Source organism: Lepus europaeus, chromosome 16, assembly GCF_033115175.1.
Source record: "Lepus europaeus isolate LE1 chromosome 16, mLepTim1.pri, whole genome shotgun sequence".
Classification (NCBI taxonomy): domain Eukaryota; kingdom Metazoa; phylum Chordata; class Mammalia; order Lagomorpha; family Leporidae; genus Lepus; species Lepus europaeus.
Window position 1 is genome coordinate 82,982,166 of NC_084842.1, and position 24,071 is coordinate 83,006,236.

The 24,071-nt window shown below is 41.5% G+C and overlaps 1 protein-coding gene across 2 annotated transcripts in view; it reads left to right on the forward strand.

Moving 5' to 3' along the window:
* BOD1L1 (biorientation of chromosomes in cell division 1 like 1) overlaps nt 1-24,071 on the forward strand; it is a 62,445-nt gene that overhangs the window by 20,484 nt on the left and 17,890 nt on the right. For both annotated transcript variants that reach the window (XM_062213627.1, XM_062213628.1), the window contains exons 9-16: nt 2,316-2,388; nt 4,642-10,717; nt 13,208-13,272; nt 15,369-15,453; nt 19,492-19,517; nt 20,686-20,746; nt 21,915-21,985; nt 23,909-23,981. In XM_062213627.1, the coding sequence (XP_062069611.1) occupies nt 2,316-2,388; nt 4,642-10,717; nt 13,208-13,272; nt 15,369-15,453; nt 19,492-19,517; nt 20,686-20,746; nt 21,915-21,985; nt 23,909-23,981 (6,530 nt within the window). The remainder of the gene's footprint in view (nt 1-2,315; nt 2,389-4,641; nt 10,718-13,207; nt 13,273-15,368; nt 15,454-19,491; nt 19,518-20,685; nt 20,747-21,914; nt 21,986-23,908; nt 23,982-24,071) is intronic.

A 24,071-nucleotide genomic window follows, 5' to 3' on the forward strand; every position in this document is an offset into this window, starting at 1 on the left:
GTCTTTCCATGTATTTATTTTTTTTTAACAATATCCTTGCTTTTCTCCCTAGCCAGAATCTGAGCAAGATTCATTTTTTTTTTAAAGATCTATTTATTTATTTGAAAATCAGAGTTACATACAGAGAGAAGGAGAGGCAGAGAGAGAGAGTTCTTACATCCAATGGTTCACTCCCCCAAATGGCCGCAGTGGCTGGAGCTGCGCCAATCTGAAGCCAGGAGACAGGAGGTTCTTCTGGGTCTCCCATGAGGGTGCAGGGGCCAAAGGACTTGGCCATCTTCTACTGCTTTCCCAAGCCATAACAGAGAGCTGGATCGGAAGTAGAGCAGACGGGACTTAAACTGGCGCCCATGTGGGATGCCAGCATTGCAGGCAACTTTACCCACTATGCCACAGCACCGGCCCCCCAATTCATTTTAACCACTGCTTTATCAGTTAATTCTGTAAGAATTAAAAAGCCAAATATACTCTTGAGAGTGGCTATGAGGTCACTTGAGCCATGGGCTACAATTTTACTGTTCCATCCAGTTGCAATTATGCAAACTAATAACAAACTTAAAGATAACTGGATCAGTAATTTGCAGAAGTCAGTGAAAGGAGTCAGCTCTGAGATTTATTATAATACTTCAGTTCCATTGATCTCAATAAATAGAACTGTCCTATTTACTCAAAAGTGATAAAACTTAAAATGTAATTGTCTTGGGCCAGCGCTGTGGCATAGCAGGTAAAGTTGCCACCTACAGTGCCAGCATCTCGTATAGGCACCAATTCAAGTCCTAGCTGATCCACTTCTGATCCAGCTCTCTGTTATGGCCTGGGAAAGCAGTGGAAGATAGTCCAAGTCTTTGGGTCCCTGCACCCGAAATACACCCACGTAGGAGACCCAGAAGAAGCTCCTGGCTCCTGGCTTCAGATGGGCTCAGCTCCACCAATGTGGCCATCTAGAGAGTGAACCAGCTGATGGAAGACCTCTCTCTCTCTCTCTCTCTCTCTGCCTCTGCCTCTGCCTCTGCCTCTGCCTCTGCCTCTCTGTAACTCTGCCTTTCAAACAAATTAATAAATTTTTTTTTAAAAAAATGTAATTGTCACCCATAGAGTATTCATCTTTCTGCAACACATCTGTTTTTGTTTTAGCTTTGCTTTACTTTAGCATACAGCAGTTCATGCTACATTTGGGATTATGTTTTCCTCTGTTGACAAAGAATGGAACTTTTTTTCTTTTTCTTTTTGGCAGGCAGAGTGGATAGTGAGAGAGAGACAGAGAGAAAGGTCTTCCTTTTTGCCGTTGGTTTACCCTCCAATGGCCGCCATGGCCAGCGCATTGTGCTGATCCGAAGCCAGGAGCCAGGTGCAGGGCCCAATCACTTGGGCTATCCTCCACTGCACTCCCGGGCCATAGCAGAGAGCTGGCCTGGAAGAGGGGCAACCGGGACAGAATCTGGCGCCCCGACCAGGACTAGAACCCGATGTGCTGGTGCCGCAAGGCGGAGGATTAGCCTAGTGAGCTGCGGTGCCGGCCGGAACTTTTTTTCTTCTTTACTTATTTTTATTTATTGAAAGAGAGACTGAGAGAGAGAAAAATCTTCCATCCACTGGCTTACTCCCCAAATTCTCACAACAGCAAGGCTGGGCAGGCTTAAGCCAAGAGCCCAGAATTCAATCCATGTCCCACATGTGGGTGGCAGACCAAGTACTTGAGCCATCATCTGCTGCTTCTCAGGTGTGCATTAGCAGAGAGCTGGAATTAGAAGTGAATTCAGGACTCCAACCTAAGCACCCCGACATCAGTTGGGGGGGTCTCAAATGACATCTTAACTGCTGTACTGAATGGTTGCTCCAAGGATGAATTTTTTTTTTTTTAGGATTTATTTACTTGATTGAAAGGCAGGGTTATAAATATACATAGAGAAAATACCTTCTATCCACTGGTTCACAACCCAGGTGGTCACAAAAGCCAGAGCTGAGCCAGGCTAAAGCCAGGAGCCAGGAATTTTCATCCAGGTTTCCCACAAGTAGCAAGGGTCCAAGCACTTGGGCCATCTTGTGCTGCCTTCCCAGGCACATTAGCAGCAAGCTGAATGAGAAGCAGAGTGGCCAGGACACAGACTGGTGCTCTGATACAGGACGCTGGCATCACAAGTGGCAGCTTAACCCACTGTGCCACATTGCCAGCCCCAGGAATGGGATTTAAATTGAAATGCAACAAGTCCATTTATTGATCAAGTATTTATAGTGAAAGAAAGCTTTTTTTTTTCAATCCTCCTGAGAAATTCTTACTTTTGGTTCAGAATTAATTTTGACTTTTCTACCCTTAGGAATGTGGAAGAAAATTCCAAAAAGAAACAACAGCCTGAAGAAGATTCTAAAGAAACCCTCAAAACAAGTGAGGTGTGTATTAATAAAACTTTATTCAATTTTTTTTAAGATACAGGCCATTTAGTTCTTCATAGTAAAACTTAAGGTGTACTTTGATTTTTTCCAAATTAAAAAAAAGTCTTCACATTCAGCATTCTTAAATCCTTATCCTATTATGTCCTGAACGTGTCATTTTGGTGAGTTAGTTTATATGATATTCTATCTAAATAATAGCAACTTTTCTTCTCTTCTATCCACCTTCACTCATTTCTTATATTGGCAAAAATAAAATCACTCCACTATTAATAAATCATCCATTTTATTCTCTGATTCCTTGTCCACATTTGTACATAGTTTTTTGTAGCAGAAGTAATCTGGCAAAATGTTTTTAATGTTTGATTCTTTTCACGTTACCTTGCAAGCTTCTTAATTGTTTAATGACTGGATCTTATTATATTGAATGAATATATCACAGTTTATTTAAGAATTTCCTTATATTTGAGCACTTAGATTATATCCAAGAATTGATCATTTTAATTATGTGAAATGAATACATTTCTTCCTGCTTTTTGTACTATTTTCTTAGGACAAACTTTGGCTGTCACTGGGTTTAAATACTTACTTACACAAGCTTATTTATAATTCTATGATTGAAACATTTTAATATTTCCAGTGAGGAAAACTAATAATTTCATTATTTTTTTCATATCCAATAAATACTTTTAATTTTTAATCATAAATTAGAGGCATATTTGTAACCATATCCTGATGTTCTAATAGCACATTTTAAAATAATACCTGTGTTTTATGATACATTTCCCAAGAAAAATTATCTTATAGCCGGCGCCACGGCTCACTAGGCTAATCCTCCGCCTTGCGGCGCCAGCACACCGGATTCTGTCCCGGTTGCCCCTCTTCCAGGCCAGCTCTCTGCTGTGGCCAGGGAAGTGCAGTGGAGGATGGCCCAAGTGCTTGGGCCCTGCACCTCATGGGAGACCAGGAGAAGCACCTGGCTCCTGCCATCGGATCAGCGCGGTGCGCTGGCCACAGCACGCCAGCCACGGCGGCCATTGGAGGGTGAACCAACGGCAAAGACCTTTCTCTCTGCCTCTCTCTCTCTCACTATCCACTCTGCCTGTCAAAAAATTAAAAAAATAAAAAATTTAAAAAATTATCTTATAAATTTTATTTCTATTATTTTAAATTAATTGCTCATTATTTTAAAATTAGGTTGGTGCAGAATCCTGTTTGTCCTTTCTTTGAGGAATTTAATTTGAAGGTATTTATTAAAGTCTTGGAATGGCATCGTCCCTATATTAGAAGTACATTAATGTTAGTGTTGAAATTTAAGGAGGTGCAGTGTTAAGTTGACCCAGAACCACAAAGGTCTAACTGAAGACTTCAGCCCATTATTGGAAATATTATAGTTAGTAGTCAATGAATATTGATGTGGATTTCATCAGCACATACTCATTAATATTTTTTTTTTGACAGGCAGAGTTAGACAGTGAGAGAGACAGAGAGAAAGGTCTTCCTTCCGTTGGTTCACCCCCTCAAATGGCAGCTACGACCGGCACTGCACCAAGCTGAAGTCAGGAGCCAGGTGCATCCTCCTGGCCTCCCATTAATATTAATAACTACTCAGTGTTAAACCACTAGGGAGGGAGGAAGGTTCAGATGTTCTCTCAGTATCACCCCTTGAGTGCATACAAACATATAAATACATACTAGATGGTACTGTTTCTGTTTTTGTGTTCATTTGAAACTTTTTAAGTAGAATATTATAATGTAGCCTAAATTCATTACATTTTCATGATGACTCAAGTTTCTGAATTAAAATATAGGAAACCTTTATTTGTATATAAAATGTTTTAGTTGTCTTCATTGTCATGTATTATGTTTATAGACTGAAAAAAGCTTTGGAATGTCATTCATTCAACTTGTATTTATTAATGACTACCAGGCATTAGTAGGCTCTAGCAATTTGGAGTTGAAGAGGCTGTCTAAATGCATGAGCAAATCTCAGAAAAAATAAATTCTGTAAAGATGCCTGTAATATATAAAGAATATATCTAAACTCAGTCCTAGCTTAGCTCTCTGTTACCTGAGCATCAAATTATTGAATCAGACTGAACTTGAGCTTTCTGATGCATAAAATTAAGTTAATGATACCTGCTGTAGGCAGCTTGTAAGGTGTAACACACGTAGCAGCACTTAACATGTTAAATTTAAATCTAAAAAATTGGCTTTGTTGCTTCTCATATTTTAATCTTTATTTTGTCACAGCACTGTGAAAAGGAAAAGCTGTCTTCTTCAAAGGACCCAAAGCATGCTCATACAAAATGTGAACCAAGTAAACCTGCCCGGAGACTTTCAGAATGTTTACATTCAGCTGATGAAAACAAAAATGAATCCAAAACAGAAAGAGAACATAAAAGACGCACATCTACCCCTGTTGTGCTTGAAGGGGCACAGGAAGAAACTGACACAAGAGATGGGAAAAGGCAAGTAGAACGCTTAGAGAGTGGCCCAGAAGAACTCCAGAAGCAGAAAAGCTTACTTAAACATGAAAAGCATGTAAAAAAAGATGATTCTGAAACACCACATTTGAAAAGCCTGCCTAAGAAGGATGTGAAATCCTCCAAGGAAAGGCCTGAGAAAGAGAAAACTCTGTCAGAAGACAGAATGTCTATAAAACATAAATATAAAGGTGATGGTGTGCATAAAACAGGAGATGAGCCTGAACTTCACTTCTCTGAGAAAGGTGTGAAAGTAGAGGAAAATATTCAAAAGCAAAGTCAGCAAACGAAGCTTTTTTCAGATGAGAAAACTGAACGGAAAAGTAAACATAGGAATGAGAGGAGGTTATCAATTTTAGGCAAAGATGGAAAGCCAGTTTCTGAATATCTTATAAAAACAGATGAGAATGTTCGTAAAGAAAGCAACAAAAAAGAGAGAAACGTGTTAGCCGACAAAACTAAAGCAGAGCACAGATCAAGAAGATCAAGTGATTCTAGAATTCAGAAAGATTCTCCAAGCTCCAAACAACATGGTATCATGTTACAGAAACGAAGTGAAAGTTATTCAGAAGATAAGTGTGATACAGACTCTACCAATTTAGACAGTAATTTTAAACCAGAAGATGTTCACAAGGAGAAGCGTAGGACAAAGAGCTTCTTGGAAGAGAAACTTGGATTGAAGTCTAAATCAAAAAGTCAAGGCAAACAATTAAAAGTTGTTGAAGCAGAATTACAAGAAAGTGTTGCAAAACAGTCCACCACTCCAAAACCAGATAAGGAGAAGAACCCAGAAGAAAATGACTCAGACAAACAGCGCAGGTCTAAAGGTGAAGATAAACCTGTAGAAGAAACTAGTGTTGAACCTGTGTTAGAGAGTACTGCTTCATCAACACATAACACACAGAAAGATTCTAGTCATAGAGCCAAGTTACCCTTGGCAAAGGAGAAATATAAGAGTGATAAAGATTTGAGCTCATCCAGACTTGAGAGAAAGTTGTCAGACGGACACAAAAGCAGAAGCTTAAAGCATAGTAGTAAAGACATGAAAAAGAAGGAAGAAAATAAATCAGATGACAAGGATGGTAAAGAAGTTGATGGTAATCATGAAAAGCCCAGAGGAAATAGTTCAGTCATGGAAAAGAAATTAAGTAAAAAGTTGTATGAAAATCGAAGGGGAAGTTTATCACAAGAAGTGACCAAAGGAGAAGAAAAATTAAACACTTTGGGCACTTCCAGCACTCCCAGTAGTTCTTCCCTTCAGAGACCAAAAAAAAGTGGTGATAGCACGATGATTACTGAGCAGGAGCCAATGGACATTGATTTTGAGCCAACCGTTGAAAATATAATTGAAGTGTCTAAAACCCAAGACAGCACCAATAATGGTTCTCAACCAGACATTGACTCTGAAAATGTTATGAAACAAAAACCTACTGCCACAGTTCTAAAGGATGAACTAAGAACTTTAGCAGTAGATTCAAAGCCAGCAGCTCCATCCTGTAAATTAGGGCATGGAACAGGATTTAGTAATTCTGAAAAGCACACTGACCATAAAAGCACCCTGACCAAGAAGGTGCAGATCCAAAACACTCTGTCCAAACCAAACCCAGGAGAGAAGGAGCCCATTCCACAAGGAACTCATGAAGTGAATGTAGACTCTGAAACTAGTCACAGAATGCTACCTGATGCCCTGTCAGAAAATGATATGATACAAAAAAATTTGAAAAGCACAACCACAGCCAAACCCACTGAAGAATGTATTGCTTTTGAACATTCCATAAATGTAGTTCCCTCACTGTCCTTAAGTTCAGGGACTGTTGCACCTCAGATAGAACCTCATGATTCAAATGTGATTCCTCTGGTTGAAAAAAGAACTGTTTTAGAATGTGGCACAGCCAGTACCTCCCTTATACATCACTCTGCTGTCCCTAACCAAAGGCTGGCTGTTAAGGAATCAGAAGTCCCTAAAACAAGTGACAACAAAGAAGATGAAGGTCTCACAGTTGCTTCCCCAGCAAAATCAAGCATGACTAATGAAAGACACATTCCAGAAGGTTGCCAGGCTACTTTATTGGACAGTAAAGGGAAAATTAACCTGCCTCCTGCTAGCAAGGTAACAGACATGATTGTAGAAAATCAGAGCACTGGCACAGAAGGTGCCTTGATGGACATGACCAAGGAAGAGAGTGACATAAGTGCAGAACTCAGCTTAAAGCAGAGAGTTAGAGCTACAGTAGAAACTGGCAAGAAGGATGGCCTTGCTGTTGATCATATGGTAAGCATGAATGCAGAAAAAGGTGCTGAAATTGTTGAACATAATCAAGACTCAGGTGACATAAGCATTTCCATTGATGGTAATAAAAGGAATGAAAACAATGAGGTAGACACCAGTGCGCAAGGTGATGCTGCATCCTCTGTTTCACACCAAAGGAATGGAAAAACTGAGAATGTGGCAGCTGGGTCTGGTGGAGCAGAAAAGACTTCTGTTGCCACTAGTACTGATGGGAAGGACAGCAGTGTCACCTTAATCCCACTCAAGGCTGGGGATGCTACCACCACTTCTTCGGAAACACGGGAGAGGGAGGTGGCTTTGCCTTGCACCAGCATTGAGGCAGATGAAGGCTTCACAGTAGGTGCGAGCCCAAGAAGCAATCATCTTCAGGGTGGGTCAGAAGCCAGCGAAAGCACCGTGTTTGCTGCAGCTGAAGAAGGTGGAGGTGTTGTCACAGAAGGATTTGCTGAAAGTGAGACTTTCCTCACAAGCACCAAGGAAGGGGAAAGTGGAGAGTGTGCTGTGGCAGAATCTGAAGATAGAGCAGCAGACCCAGTGGCTGCTCATACAGTTAAGACTGAAGCCAATGTGAGTAGAGTTGTGACAGAGGAAAAAGATGATGCTGTAACTAGTGCAGGCTCTGAAGAAAAGTGTGATGGTTCTTCAAGTAGAGACTCAGAAATAGTAGAAGGAACTGTTATTTTTATTAGTGAAGTTGAAAGTGATGGAGCAGTTACTAGTGCTGGGACAGAAGTAAGAGTGGGATCTGTAAGCAGTGAGGAGGTCGAAGAGTCCCAGGGAAATATGACAAGAACATGTCCCAAGAAAGAAACCGATGGCACTGTAACATGTACGGGAACAGAAGGAAGAAGTGATAACTTCGTCATCTATTCAGTAACAGGGGCAGGACCCCAAGAGGAGCGTGTGGTTACGGGTGCAGGTGTGATCATAGCAGATAATGAAATACCTCCTGGAACAAGCGCCACCCAAGATGGAGATGGCTCTGTGAATGATGGCACAGAAGGTGAGAGTGCAGTCACCAGCACTGGGATCACGGAAGAAGACGGAGAGGGGCCAGCAAGTTGCACAGGTTCAGAAGATAGCAGTGAAGGTTTTGCAATAAGTTCTGAATCAGAAGAAAGTGGAGAGAGTGCAATGAACAGCACAATAGCCAAAGAAGTCACTAATGTACAATTAGTTGCTGCTGGTCCATGTGATGATGAGGGCATTGTGACCAGCACAGGTGCAAAAGAGGAAGATGATGAAGGGGAGGGTGTTGTGACTAGTACTGGAAGAGATAATGAAATTGGCCATGCCTCAACTTGCACAGGGATCGGAGAAGAAAGTGAAGGGGTATTGATTTGTGAAAGTGCGGAAGGAGACAATCAGATGGGTCCTGTAGTAGAGAAAGTAGAAGCTGAGGCTGGAGCGGCCATCACGAATGCAAATGAAAGTAATGTTGATAGCATGAGTGGTGCTGAGAAGGAAATCAAAGACATAGAAATCTGCTCCAGTGCAAAAGGGATTGTGGAAAGCAGTGTGACCAGTGCAGTGGCAGGAAAGGGTGAAGTGGTGCCAATTCCAGGAGGTTGTGAGGATCCCATGACAAGTGCAGCTTCTGATCAAAGTGACAGTCAGCTCACCAAGAAAGAAAAGATTGAAGATACCACCATTTCCACTGGCATGGTGGGGGACAGTTATGACATTCTTGTATCCGGTGCAGTCCCAGAATGTGAAATTGGCCACACATCACCAAGTGGAAAAGAAGATGAGAGCGTCATCACCTCTGTAGAAATTGAGGAGTGTGATGGCATCATGGCTACCACTGCCAGTGATGATGTTACCCCCCAAAACAGCCTGGCTGGAGGGGAAAGTCAAGGCAAAGGCTTGATGATTTCCACCAGTACAAGTGATTACACCCCTCAGTTAAGTGCAGTTACAGACATGGGTAAAGGTCACTCAGGTATTCTGAGAGCTGAAGAAAATATAGAAGGTAACAGAATAAACATGGAAGAATTTGAGGCACCTATGCCCAGTGCAGTTTCAGGAGATGAGAGCCAACTTGCTGCCAGCAGAAATGAGGAGAAAGATGAATGTGCCATGATTTCTACAAGCATCGAAGAAGAATTCGAAGTGCCTATTTCCAGTGCAACAACTATCAAAGGTGCTGAAAGTCAGCAGCCAGTGGCAGCAGCTGAAGAAAGAGCTAAGGGCCCAACCTCAGTGAGCACTGATGACTTTGAGGTTCCTATGCCCAGTGCACCCACAGAAGTTGAAAGTCTTCTTGCCTCAACCAGCAAGGAAGAAAAAGATGAATGTGCCCTCATTTCCACCAGCATAGCGGAAGAATGTGAAGTGTCTATTTCTGGGGCAGTTGTTGAAGGTGAAAATGAGCAGTCCATTACCGACGGGAGTGCTGTCATCTCAACAAGCTCTGTGGAGGACTGTGAGGGTCCAGTGTCCAGTGCTGTCCCTCAGGAGGAAGTCCATCCCTTGGTCACACCAGCAGAAGAGATGAATGACTTAGCCATGATTTCCACAAGTACCTCTGAAGGCTGTGAAGCAGTCATGATTGGTGCTGCCACCCAGGATGAAGATCAGGCCGTATCTGTAAGAGTAGAAGACTTGAGTGATGCTGCCATCATCTCTACCAGCACAGCAGAGTGTGTGCTGATGGTTGCCAGCATAGACAGACACAAAGACAATCAGCTGGCTGCAAACAACCCAGAAGGAAACAATGACCTGTCAGCCACAACAGTCAGCAAATGCGAGGTTCCCATGCCCAGCCTCATTGCTGAGAATAACTGTCGGTGTCCTGGACCATTTATAGGAGGCAAAGAAGCTGGCCCTGTGATGGCAGTAAGCACTGAGGGAGGTCACAGCAGGCCGTCAATCCATGAGCCTTCTGCAGGTCAAGGGCAGCCTGGCGCTGTTTGTACAGAAGAAAGAGTGAGTAAAGACTGCCCTGACAAAGGACCTTGTAGAGAACAAGAACAAAAGGAGAGTGCCTTGTGCCTCATAGGAGCAGAAGAAAAGACTGTATTAGACAAAAGCCCAGAGGCAGGAATGGCAGCAGGCAGAAGCTCAGCTAGATATTCAGTAGGAAGGGGCTCAGAGAGGAGTGCTAACTTACCTGTCCATCGCAGAGGACTGCAACAGATGTCTGCCCAAACAGGTGATGACCCCTCTGTCAGTATTAACTGTTTGGCAGCAGAAAATACTGGTGCTCAAAAACCTGACAGCATGCCACCTGTCCAAGGCAGTGCCACAGAAGATTGCTCTGATCCTCCCGACCAGCAGGGGCCTGAGAACAGCTTGAAAACCACTACCACTGAACACATTACTAGCCAGGAGGTGAAGGTTGCTGCTTCTCACATCGAGATACTTCCAGCTGCCTACCACACGGCTCCTAAGTGTGAGCAGGACTTTACTACAGAGAGTGATCATAATGACAAATGGACAAGTCAGGCCTCTTCTGAGAAAGCAGAAGATGGTAATGGCATGAGGAAAGCATTCCATGAGGAAGGACACCTTAATGTCACTGTTTCTTCTGAAGAGAATTTAGGTGACATAGGTGAGAATCTGTTTCTAATTGCAAATTTTACAAAGATGATATAGTGGTGTAATTAAGACAGTCTTCCCAAACAAGGTTTGGTTTCTAGAGTGATAGGTGAGTATCAATTTTTTCTTATTATTTTTCAAAATAGCTCTTATCAAATTTTAAGGTTGAGCTTCTTTGATATTTATGTTTAAAAGTTTACAGCCTTATACCTGTTTTCTTATGTGCAAGGAGAGAAGAGACAGCAGACTGAAGCCCAGGAAGTGACTGGCCACATGTTATCTGGATGACTGGCAAGTCACTGAATCTCTGGGACCTTCAGGTTTCTTGTCAGTCAAATTGAAGAATTCCTTATCACAACCCTCTAAAATGAATATTTTTCTTTTGCCCTCATTTTACAAATAAGGAAATAGGGTCAGAAAATTTAAGTAACTGTCATGGCACTTGGGTATCTTAGGGGGGAAAAAAGTCTTAATTCCTGAGCCTCAATTTTTAATTGTACAAAATAGGGATGATAAGGAACAATAGTACAGAGACAAACATCATTTCTGCCCTCATTTGATTTGCTATAGAATTGCAGTATGTATCAGTTCAGACTGCTGGCTGCTTCTAATTAAGTGAGCACATTATTTTTTTTAACTGAGTGTGTTATTCAGGTAAAATGAGTTAATTTCTGGTTTAGAATATGTTTGCAAAACAAAGGAAACATATTCCCTTCTGACAGATTTCAGTGAGTCCTGACCTTTTAGAAATAGTTGATAACTTTCAAAGTTATAATCTTGGGCATTCATTATACCTTCCAAATTCAGGTGCTTTATACCAAGTACTAGGCTCTGAGCTATACAAGTATTAGGCTCTGGGCTGCAAGATAGTCAACATGGGGAGACAGCTGTGAATCCAGCCATGTGTTGTACCCAGTTTGGGGGCAGTGCTGCTAGTGTGACAGGTGCTAAGGATGTGTGACGCGCAGAATGCTGTGACAACTTAAAGAGAGCACATAGGAGGCTAATGCGCTGTGGTGTAGTAGATTAAGCCTCCACCTGCAACAGTAGCATCCCATTTGGGCACTGGATGAGTTCTGGCTGCTCCACTTCCAATCCAGCTCCCTACTAATGGCCTTGGAAGGCAATAGAAGATGGCCCAAGTGCTTGGGACCCTGCACCCACATGGGAGACCCGGAAGAAGCTCCTGCTCCTGGCTTCCAACTGTGGCAGCCGTTTGGGAAGTAAACCAGCAGATGGAAGATCTCTCTCTCTGTGTTTGTCTCTGTCTCTGTCGGTAATTCTGCCTTTAAGATAAATTTTAAAAAGAGCACATAGGCTAAACTGGAAGAGGGCAGGGACATTGATGCATTTTCCATTGTGGCTGAATAAATTGTGGCATTCTGAACTTTTAAAATGAAACAGATTAAGGATTGAAATAGTAGCTCTAAGGGTTGTGGTAAAGCAAGTCAAGGCACCTCTTGCATCAACAGCATCCCATGTAAGTGCCAATTCAAATGTCTGCTATGCTGCTTCTGCTCCAGTTCCCAGCTTATGCGCCTGGGAAAGCCATCGATGATGGCCCAAGTGCTTGGGCCCATCAACCATGTGGGAGACCCAGATGGATTTCTGGGTTCCTGGCTTCAGCCTGGTCCAACTCGAGCCCTTGCACCCATTTGAGGAGTAAACCAAGGAATGGGAAATCTCTCTCTTTCAAGTAAATAAATTTTTGAATGCTTCAAAAGCTTTTCTAACTCATTCTAACTCAGTAATTGCTGCAGTTTATTTCTCTTCTCTGTCTTTACTCCCTCCCTCTCCCCCACCCCCACCCCCCGCATGCACACACACACACCCTGCCCTTCGGAGCAAATCTAGAAGCAAGAAAGTGCCTGAAAAAGCCTGCAGATGGCTCAGAAAAATAAAGGAAAGCTTTTCTTTGGAGGTTTATGTAGGGCAGGTGAAGAAAACTGGAAAAGCTAAAGGCCACAGGAGGACAGGGAAGAAAAAGAAAGAGGCAGTGTCAGCGTAGAATTGATCTCCTGAAAAAATTCCATTTTGTTTTCGTCTGCTTTACAGTTTTTTAACTTTATGGTCAATTTTGCTGTGTCAACATAAAACAAATAAAGCAACTCCATTCATAAGTCACCTTTTTTGTTGAGAATATACCTCAGTGACTCCAAATGTTTTCTTCTAGGGATGAGCTTGGTGGAGATCAGTGTAAAAAAATACTTGGAAATAAGATGTCTCCATAAATAGTGTTTTATCATTCTTTCCAGGCAGCCATCTTGCTGTGTAAGCAGGAAACAGTTTCACTCCCCCAAAAAGAATAAATGATCCCTACCTTTCATCCAGATCCTATTTATATAGCATATTACTTTTTATTGTTTTCTACTGACAACATAATAAATCACCAAAGGAAGGTGGCATAGCATGCTAAATAACAATATTCTGTTACATTTTGATTTGGGATTTATTTTTTGCAAGCAAATTCTTAAGTTTTTTTTAATGGTTTGAATTTCACTAGGCAAGGAAGAGTCTCCATTGAATGTTCTGAGAGAATTGGAACTGAAAACCAACTTAGAAACTGAGGTATGACTGATAATTCAGTTACACGGAACTATAAGTGGTTAAGTACCATTTCACTCTGTATGCATATGTATTTATACACATACAAGAGAGCTTCAAAAAGTTCATGGAGCGACAGGTAGGTAAACCACTGCTTGGAATGCCTGCATCCTGTATCAGAGTGCCTGGGTTATAGAGTCTCTGCTCTGCTTCCTGCTAACGCACACCCTGGGAAGCAGCAAGTAATGGCTCAAATACTGGGGCCCCTGTAACTGATGTAAGAGACAGATTGAGTGCCACACTCCAGGTTTTGGCCTGGACCAGCTCTAGTTATTTTGAGCATTTGGGGATTGCACAAGTAGATAGTGTTTCTCCACCTCCCTCTTCAAATAAATAATTTTATTAAAAATTTTTTATTAAAAGTTTGTGGGCTGGCACCATGGCTCAATAGGCTAATCCTCTGCCTGCGGCACCAGCACACCAGGTTCTAGTCCCGGTCAGGGCGCCGGATTCTGTCCTGGTTGCCTTTCTTCCAGGCCAGCTCTCTGCTGTGGCCCAGGAGTGCAGTGGAGGATGGCCCAAGTGCTTGGGCCCTGCACCCCGTGGGAGACCAGGAGAAGCACCTGGCTCCTGGCTTCGGATCAGCGCTGTGCGCCAGCCTCAGCATGCCGGCCACGGCGGCCATTGGAGGATGAACCAACAGCAAAGGAAGACCTTTCTCTCTCTCTCTCTCTCTCTCTCTCTCTCACTGTCCACTCTGCCTGTCAAAAAAAAAAAAAAAAAGTTTGTGGACAGCTGAAATTTAAAAATATTGAAATTCTCCATGAACTTTTTGAAACTCCTTCATATATATACTTTAGCTCCTAATTTCCTTGTACTAATGACTCTTACTGTTATTATTATATCCTGTAGTGGGGGGCTAAGAACCTCAGTAACTGTTGTGAATAATGACTTTATCAAATCAGTTTCTGAATTCTAGAAACCCAGGATCACCCTCAGATTCTCCTTATCACTGACATTTAATCACTGCCAATTCTTACAGTGCCCATTTTTAAAATATATGAATCCATCTATTTCTACAGCTATCACCCTCATCTAAACCATTACTTGAGTAGCATCCCATTAGAATTCTAGTTCTGCTGCAGCCCTTCTTCCAGAGTGCGATTCATACAGCCATGCAGGTTGTCTTTAAAAACATAAAACAAGTCCGCTGTCATTGCTGTGCTTCAGATTTCCCATGGCTTCCCATCACATTTAAAATAAAACCTTGTTTTGGCCTGTGAGCCTTCCACAATTTGGCCTCCATGCCTCCTTCCCCACAGATTTCATGGCACCTTTTGTATATATGGTGACAAGATAGCAGTGAGCCTGGGAGTTAGGAGCAGTGCAGTAGTACAGAAGTACAACTTGCCCAACAAGAGCAATGGGTGGGTGGGAGAGCTTGCAAGGACAGTTGGGTGTAATTTAGAAAGTGGAGGAGTGTACTAGAAGAGAAACAAAGCCTCCAGGCAAAGGGAGCAGTATGTTGACAGAGGGGCTGCAATTGGTTCAAGAGAACTGTGATAAGAGTTAAGCCTGGAGCCAGCCTTGTAATGCAGTGGGTTAAGCATCTGCCTGTGACACCAGCATCCCCCGTGAACACCGGTTCCAGTTCCTGCCGCTCCACTTCTAGTCCCTGCTGCTCCATTTCCGATCCAGTTCCCTGCTAATGCACCTGGAGAAGCAGTTTAAGATGGCCCAAGTGCTTACCCCTCTTGCCTGTATGGAAGACCCAGATGGAGTTCCAATTTCCTGGCTTCGGCCTGGCCCAGCCCTGGCTACTGTGGCCATTTGAGGCGTGAACAAACAGATAGAAGATTCCCTCCCTCCCTCCCTCCCCCCCCCCCCTCTAACTCTGCTTTTCAAATAAAATAAATAAATCTTCAAAAAAAGAAGAAGAAGAATTAAACCTGGCAAGGGAATGGGATACAGCAGGAGGAGCCATGTGTGTTGTGCTCAGTTGGAGTTTTATTTTTAAAAAATAGGAAAGCCACTGATGGATGAGATATGAGGATAGATTTAGTTTTCATTTTTATGGGAACTTCAGTTAACTTATTTTCATGGTGTTTTGGATTTTTTAGACATTTGTGCCTTCAGAAGAAGAGAAAAATCAGAACATTGTAGCACCAGTGGAAAGTCCCTGCGAAGGAAAGCTGAGTGGAACAGGTAAGCTGCCTATGGTGGTAATTTACAGTGCTTTTTCCTTGTATGTATTTTGTTTTGCATTGCACCTTAAAGTCATGAGCAGACTCATAATAAAACAGGTACAGTAATCCTTCTCACTTTTAGATAGAATACTACTTTAACATATGCTTTTTCTCATTAAATGTCAATCACTTTCATGTCAGGTAATCGTTTAAATCAGATGTATCCAAACAGTAGTGGCAAAGAAAGGTGTTTTGGAGCAGATACTTGCTCTATCCCCAACTTCCAGGCACTATCGTGGCTCTTTTCAAAAAGTCAGAGCTCGTCTGCGTTCCGTGTGTCCACTTGGGATTTGCTCTTGGCCCTTAGTTTCACACTTTGCCCCACTGGCCGCACTAAAATTGCTCTTACCTTGTTCAGCCTCCTCTCAGTCTCTTTATGCAACATTTGTCATTGTCAGCTGTAGACTTTTTAAGGACAGTCTCAATATCAGAATGAATTCAAGCCACAGCTCAAACTTTTTGTTCTTAGGACCACTTTATGCCCTTAAAAATTACTGAAGATCCCAAAGAGCTTTTGTTATGTGGATTGTACCTATGGACATTTACCAAATAACAAATTAAAAATAAGACAGTTAAAAAATGAACATTAACTCAATATATTTAACTCACTGTAAGATAACATAAATATTTACTTTTCAAGAAAAATAGCTAGATTTTCCAAAACAAAAAATGTAATGAAAAGTGACATTGTTTTATATTTTTGCAAATCTCTTTTAAGTCTGGTTTAGCAGAAAACAGCTAGTTACTCATATCTTTTGCCACATTTTAGTCTGTTGCTGGTTGTTTTGTTGAAGTATATGAAGAAAATACAACATTATAGATACTTGGTTAGATTTTAATAGCTTTTTCATTAATTTTAGATTTATAATGTGGCCTCTGAAAAACTCCATTGTGTACTCATGAGTTCATAACATCTCAATATTTCTTAATTATTTTTTTAATTTTAAATTATTAATTTTAAATTTACAAAACAAAAATTGTGAGGTATTACAACAAGTTCCTATATACCCCTCAGTAATTTCCCCATTAGCATTTTATATTCGTATAACTAAAATTATTTATTTGTTTGTTTTATTTGAAAGGCAAAGAAAGAGACCTTTCATCCACCTGTTCATTGCACAGATGCCTGAAATAGCTAAGTCTGGGCTAGGCCAAATCCAGGAGCCCTGAACTCAATCCAGGATTCTCACGTTGGTGGCCAGTACCCACTGCTTAAGCCATTACCTCCTCCCTTCCAGATAGCACATTAGCAGGAAGATGGAATCAAAGTAGAGCTGGGACTTGATATGGGATGCAGGTGTCCTAAATGGTGTGTTAACCACTGTACCAAATACCAGCCCCATCTTGGTATTGATATGCCTTTAGTTTAATCCTGCAGATCCCTGCTGAAAAACACTTTGAGGACCACTGGATTAAGGCACTGAAAATAATTGTTCCTAGTTTATGCTCTAATCATTATTGTTTATTTTCTTCTGATTCACACATTAAGAAAAATAGTACTAGAAAATTTTAAGTACGTGACCAAATTTAACCAGTTCTTTTTGTGTTTTAAAAAATTGAAATGTTCAGGCCAGCGCCGCGGCTCAATAGGCTAATCCTCCTCCTGAGGCGCCGGCACACTAGGTTCTAGTCCCGGTCGGGGCGCTGGATTCTGTCCCGGTTGCTCCTCTTCCAGTCCAGCTCTCTGCTGTGGCCCAGGAGTGCAGTGGAGGGTGACCCAAGTCCTTGGGCCCTGCACCCACATGGGAGACCGGGAGAGGCACCTGGCTCCTGGCTTCGGATCAGTGCTGTGTGCCGGCTGCAGCGGCCATTAGAGGGTGAACCAACGGTAAAGGAAGACCTTTCTCCCTGTCTCTTTCTCTCACTGTCCACTCTGACTGTCAGGGAAAAAAATAATTTGAAATGTCATACAGGTCAGGTTCATGCAGTCAAGATGATTTTGTTTACAGATAACAAAATCTATAAATATTTGCTTAAAGGGGAATTTCATAATTCACAAAATTAAAAATGCAGGCAAAGCATAATCCAAAAACATACTGATATCCCCAGTGATCCATATAGTAGAAGCTTAGTTTCTTTCTTTTATTTTAGATTTGTTTGAAGGTCAAATTGACAGAGAGAGATCTTCCATTCAGTGGTTCACTCCCTAAATGGTCACAACAGCCAGGGTTGGGCCAGGCTGAAGCCAGGAGCCTAGAACTGCATCCATATCTTCCATGTGGGTGACAGGCACATTAGCAGGGAGCTGGATCAGAGCTGGAACAGCTGACACTCAAACCGGTAGTCGTATGGGCTGCTGATGTCACAGGCAGCACTAACCCTCTGTGCCACAGTGCCAGCCCCAGAGACTCCTTGTCCTCCCACACAGGTGATTACTTTCTCATTTGTGGCTTTTAGGAAAGTAGCTTTATCCTATCATTTCTGGCCAAAATCTTGAGACCTACTTTGATTTAGCTTAGATATATGTGTCCACACTAAAGTACAGTGACAAGAAGAATATAGTTTGCAGGTTTACTTTAATTAACTCAAGGTCTCTGTTCCTGGAACCATGTCGTGTCCTATACCACAGTGTGGGCTGTTGGAGAAACAGCCAGGAAGCCAGCCTTTCATGTCTTCTGTAGTCAGTTTGGCTCATTAAATTAGTCTCCTGACAAACATTAAGCCATGTACTTATGGAGTACTAGGAAAAATCAAAATGGAAATACATCCCTCACTGAGATGGACTTGCAGATGAGTTTGGTGCTATAATAAAAGATGTGTCTTTTATGATACGTATATGTCTATGGGGATCAGCCCCTGGGTAGCACCTGGAAGAAAACTTGTGTTTGCTAAACCAGTATCTCTCTCTTTCTCTTTCCTTGTTAGCTAAATAGTACTTTATAACACATTTTCCAGTTTTAGATCTTTTAGTAGTCTCCAGTTTTGTGTTACTATAGAGCTGCAATAAACTTCTGTATATATCATTTTGTGTGTTTGCCTAAGCATTTCCAGAAAAAAGGAATTGGAATATCAAACTTTGAATTTTGATAAGCACTTGTTGCTCAGAGCTAAATATTGAAGAATCAATAGAAATGCACTTAGGTGGACAAGGGGAAGAAAAGGGCAGTAGAGGTGTAGCACACTCAAATTCAAGGAGTATTTTATATAAATCCTGACCCATGACTATCTCAGGAGATTATGGGGTAGCAGTTGGGGACCTTCTGAGACAGAGTCAACTGAAATGACCTCAAGAGCTTTGTAGGTAAAAGTATCAGATGGTCTGGAAGACCACACCAAAACAGTAAGTCATTTATGCTGACAGGAGAGACTCTAAAGATGACTAATCTATCCGAAGCTTGGACAGATGCATTAGTTAAAATGTGTATGTATGTTTCATAGTACAGATTATTAATTTCTCATTTGTTACTTGTCAAGAGGTAACACTTTTGGATTCTAAAATCCTTTGTTCCCACAGTTACATTTCAGACTGCTTTAGTATGTTTAGGTACAATTCAATAAGAAATCTACTTACGTAAAAGGAAGTTGTTTAAAAGAAAAATGTGTGTTCTGTCATTGTTGAGTAGAAACAGTAGACCCTGTACTTCAAGTTTCCAGAGAACATAAACAGACCATTGCTGTTTGAGGGGATAGGATCTAACTTCATTTGATGGCATTATTTCTAAATGAACCAGTGTCATACTGCAGCTTAACAGCTATCTTAAGATCTACACCTTTTTTCTAAGTTTCAGATCACCAACATAGTTAATCACTGTGGTAACTTAATGGACTGCTGCCATTAGTATAAAAATGTAGACACTGTCAATTTCTGTTTTTTTGGTAGTATAACAGAACGCAGATTTTAGAAAATAGTCAGAATTTTATAATTCAGAAAGGCAGCTAGGCCACTTAAATAGTTAACTAGTGTTATTTAAATACCCTGAATAATCTCTAGATTTGTTTCTCTACAGTTCAGAAACAATAGTGTTTCCTTATGTCTTATTTTTTTCTTTTTGAACAGCTGAACTACAGAGTGAATCACTTAATGTAAGTAACTAATGGTTTTGATTTTGTTGTTGAATGTTGTTTGGTGGTAGTGAATGCTTGTGAAACACTTGCAAATCACAAGCAGCCACAGACTTCCTGGTGCTTACTGGGGGAATCAGATGGGCTTTGCTTACTGTCAGGCAACTGTGGGATCGGAGTGCTTACCTCACCTCGTGGAACCACCCCATTTTGTAACTGGAAACTCATATGTAGTCTGCAAGATAACAAGGAAGAGAAAACCCCTTGATGTGGTTGAGGCTTGCCCTACAATACGTTATAGAAGATATTAAGTGGGGCTGAGCTCTACAGACCCAGCCGTCAATCTGGTTCATCCACATCATTTCCCCGAGTGTTGCAGCAGCTGTGTTTGCCCTAGATGAGCACCGCCCTCCTCTTCAAATACCTGCAAAATTCTGTAGCTAGGACTTAGAATATTAGAGGACATTCTGAGACATTCGCATCAGTTTAAAGAAAAAAGTTAGATTGACAAGATTTGTCAAGCAGGAAGTTTCATAACAAAATAAAATCATGAGAGCTCTTTAGATAAGAAAGGAATTCATGGGGCCAGCACTTGGCGTAGCGAGTGAAGCTGCCGCCTGCCATGCCGGCATCCCATATGGATGCCAGTTCGAGACCCAGCTGCTCAACTTCCAATCCCGCTCTCTGCTGTGGCCTTGGAAAGCAGTGGAAGATGGCCCAAGTCCTTGGGGCCCTGCACCTACTTGGGAGACCCAGAAGAAACTCCTGGCTCCTGGCGCAGCTCCAGCCATTGTGGCAATTGGGGAGTTAACCAACAGATGGAAGACCCCTCTCTCTCTCTCTCTCTGCCTCTCCTTTTCTGTCTGTGTAATTCTTTCAAGTAAGTAAATAAATAAATAAAAGAACTGATTCATAGAATTCAGAAAATTTTTCTCTTGTTAGTCTTTCACCATAACCATTTTAAAGACAAGATTATTCATTGCAGTGTAATGATAATTGGTTAAACTGAAATTAGTTCAAAAGGAAGATGTCCTATGCTCTTGAGCCCCTGGGTGAAATGAAAAAGAACATGTACTCAGTTCTTTTTTTGGCATTTGCACAGTCAGATTATGAATACTGCTTCCCCCCCCCCCACCTTTAAGCTTTTTGTGAGACTATCCATAAATAACCCTTTCTATTGTATATTTAGGTCAAAAATTCAGGCTTAAGAACAAACGAAGATACGCATAGCAGATCTTACAACAAAGGAGGTAAGTTAATGATTTCAGAGCAGTAATTTTAATATTAGCTATAATTTACCATTTGTTGAGTGCCTTTGGTGTGACAGGCCTTATGCTAATTACTTCACAAATTTTCATAACCCAGTAGAGTGAATGTTAATAGCATCACATGTATAGTGAAACTAAAATTGAGTGAGACTTGGTGACATGTTCAAAGCCATGCAGCTTGTTTGTAGCTCCTTGCCTTAAATATCTACTACAACTTTGCTAGAATCCTCACAGTGGACTCAATCCAGTGCAAACACAAAATGTAATCCCCAGTGGTTTGCACCATAGAAAGGTAGAAGTTCAGTGCTGTGTATTCCACTGTCATGTGTGTTAACTTCTGACAGGCTGACTCAATATGGTAGCTTGGGGACATCACATTTATGTGGGCCTTCTCTTAGTGGTCTGGTCTCATTCCACGGACCTGTTCAGGCTGCCACTGCCAGACAGATAATTCTGTCTCAAACAGATAGTATCATATTACATATGTTCTGAAATTTGTCCTATTGGTTTCTATAATTCTAGTAATTTTATTTTAATCAGTGTTTAGTATCTGTTGTGTGAGTATACCACCGTTACTACTTTTTGCTCCTTGTGTTGGTAAACATTTAGAGTTTTTATAGCTTTTCCCAATTAAGCACATGTATAGTGTGTCTGTATCTCTAGATGTAAAATCATACATCTTCAGCTTTACCCGTTGTGCCAGATTGTTCCCAAGTGACCTACTAATTGTCACTGCATTCCTTCTCCCATATTTGGTGTTTGTTAGACTTGTGAATGCTTGCTAATCTGATGCCTGTAATACGTGTTTCATTGCCTTCCTTGGATGTTTCTTAATGCTGTACTACTATTTGTGTTAGGGGAAGGGGCCTTGAAGTCTGCTGTGTAAAGGCCAGTGTTATGACCTAGCACATGTTTCTTCCCTCCTTGAAGTCCCATTTATTAATGTATAAAAATGGAACTGACCTGACAGTGTTGTTGGGAGTACCCCATCAAAATTTATTTTGTGAACTATGTACTGTAATCCCTGGCACATTACTGGTACTTAATAAAATTACTGTCTGTCATCCCTACCTACACACCCCTAAAGTAAGCATGGAATGAAAGAATATTTTCTTTTTCTCTCTTTTCTTTTTTTTTATTTACTACTCAGAGGCATCCTGTAGTAGAAAAGACAACACCGAAGCCATGAGAAGTCACAGTGTTGAAGCAAGTCCTAAAGAGGTACATTTATTAAAAGCTTTTATTTAATGAATGCAAATTTCATAGGTACAACTTTAGGAATATAGTGGTTCTTCCCCGAATACCCACCCTCCCACCCCCACTCCCGTCCCATCTCCTACTCCCTCTTCCATCCCATTCTTCTTTAAGATTCATTTTTAATTAACTTTATATACAGAAGACCAACTCTATACTAAGTAAAGATTTCAACAGTTTATACCCACCCCCACACACACAACATAAAAAGTACTGTTTGAGAACAAGTTTTGCAGTTAATTCTCATAGTACAACTCATTAAGGACAGAGGTCCTACATGGGGAATAAGTGCACAGTGACTTTTGTTGTCAATTTAACAATTAACGAAGAGGTCCATTGTCATAAGAAACTCAAGCATTTTCATGTATTATCCATAATATTTTCACCTGTATACAAAGAAAAGTTTTAAAAAGAGTTGACTTCTTTATATAAATTATTAAAAGGAAAAATAAAAGGTTCTGCATATCACTTATACCTGCTTAAGCTCTTGTGATGTTTAGGTCATTTAGCAGGTTCTAGAGTTATTTGGAAGTATCCATGTTGTAAATCAAAATGTTTTTTGAGTTTTGTTTTTGGTTTTTGGGTTTTTTTGTTTGTTTGTTTGTTTTGACAGGCAGAGTGGACAGTGAGAGAGAGAAACAGAGAGAAAGGTCTTCCTTTACCATTGGTTCACCCTCCAATGGCCGCTGCAGCCGGCGCACCGCGCTGATCCGAAGCCAGGAGCCAGGTGCTTCCTCCTGGTCTCCTATGCTGGTGCAGGGCCCAAGGACTTGGGCCATCCTCCACTGCACTCCCGGGCCACAGCAGAGAGCTGAACTGGAAGAGGGCAACCGGGACAGAATCCAGTGCCCAGACCGGGACTAGAACCCGGTGTGCGGGCACCGCAGGCAGAGGATTAGCCTATTGAGCCACGGCGCCGGCCGCTTTTGAGTTTTTTTAAGATTGATTGACTTGAAATGCAGTTAGAGAGGGAGGGACAGAGAGAGAGAGAATCTTCCATCTGATCATTCACTCCATAATGGCCACAGCTTGGCAGAGTAGGTAACAACAGCCCAAGCACTTGAGCCATTTCCCAATGGTTTCCCAGGCACATTAACAGGGAGCTACATCAGAAGTGGAGCAGCCCGGACTTGAAATGGCCCTCATATGGAATGCCAGCTGCACCACAATACCAGCCCTAAAAAGCCTGTGTTTAATGGACCACTAAGAAACTAGCAAAAACACTACCAATTAAATCATCACATGCCTTTGATTATAAAGCCTAGCTTGATCTCAGGAATGGTAAAAGGAGAAATATATTTTTTAGAACATATGTTGGGGCCAGCGCTGTAGCGGGTAAAGCTGCCGCCTGCAGTGCTGGCATCCCTTATGGGTGCCAGTTCAAGTCCAGGCTGCTCCACTTCCAATCTAGCTCTCTGCTGTGGCCTGGGAAAGCAATAGAAGATGGCCGCAAGTCCTTGGGCCCCTGCACCCACGTGGTAGACCCAGAAGAAGCCCCTGGCTCCTGGCTTCAGATCAGCCCAGCTTCAGCCATTGTGGCTATTTAGGGAGTTAACCAGCAGATGAAAGACCTCTCTCTCTCTTTCTCTCTCTCTCTCTATGTAACGCTTTCAAATAAATCTTTAAAAAAAAAAAAAAAAGTTTCAGAGTTGTCAAATGGTATGTAGACAGAAATAAATTTGGATGCTTTGTATGGATTTACATTCAAATAAAAAATAAAAATAAAAAACATAAGCTTATAAAATTAGTCTAATACAAATCCAGGCACCTTAGCAATGTTAGTGTACATCAGTTTATTCCAAAGGCTAAAAGACCTAGTGTCATGGCCTCCCATTTCCATTCGTTTACATCTGATTCTGTCACCTTTAATATAGTCATTCTTAATTCCAGGTTGAAGAGGAAGAAAGGCATATGCCGAAAAGAAAAAGAAAGAAGCATTATCCCCCTTCAGAAGATGAACTGGGTATTTAGAATATATGTGTTCCTGTTTAAGACATCTTTGAAAATTTAATTTCCCACCCTAAGAGCCAATAACAGAGGATTCTTAAGGATG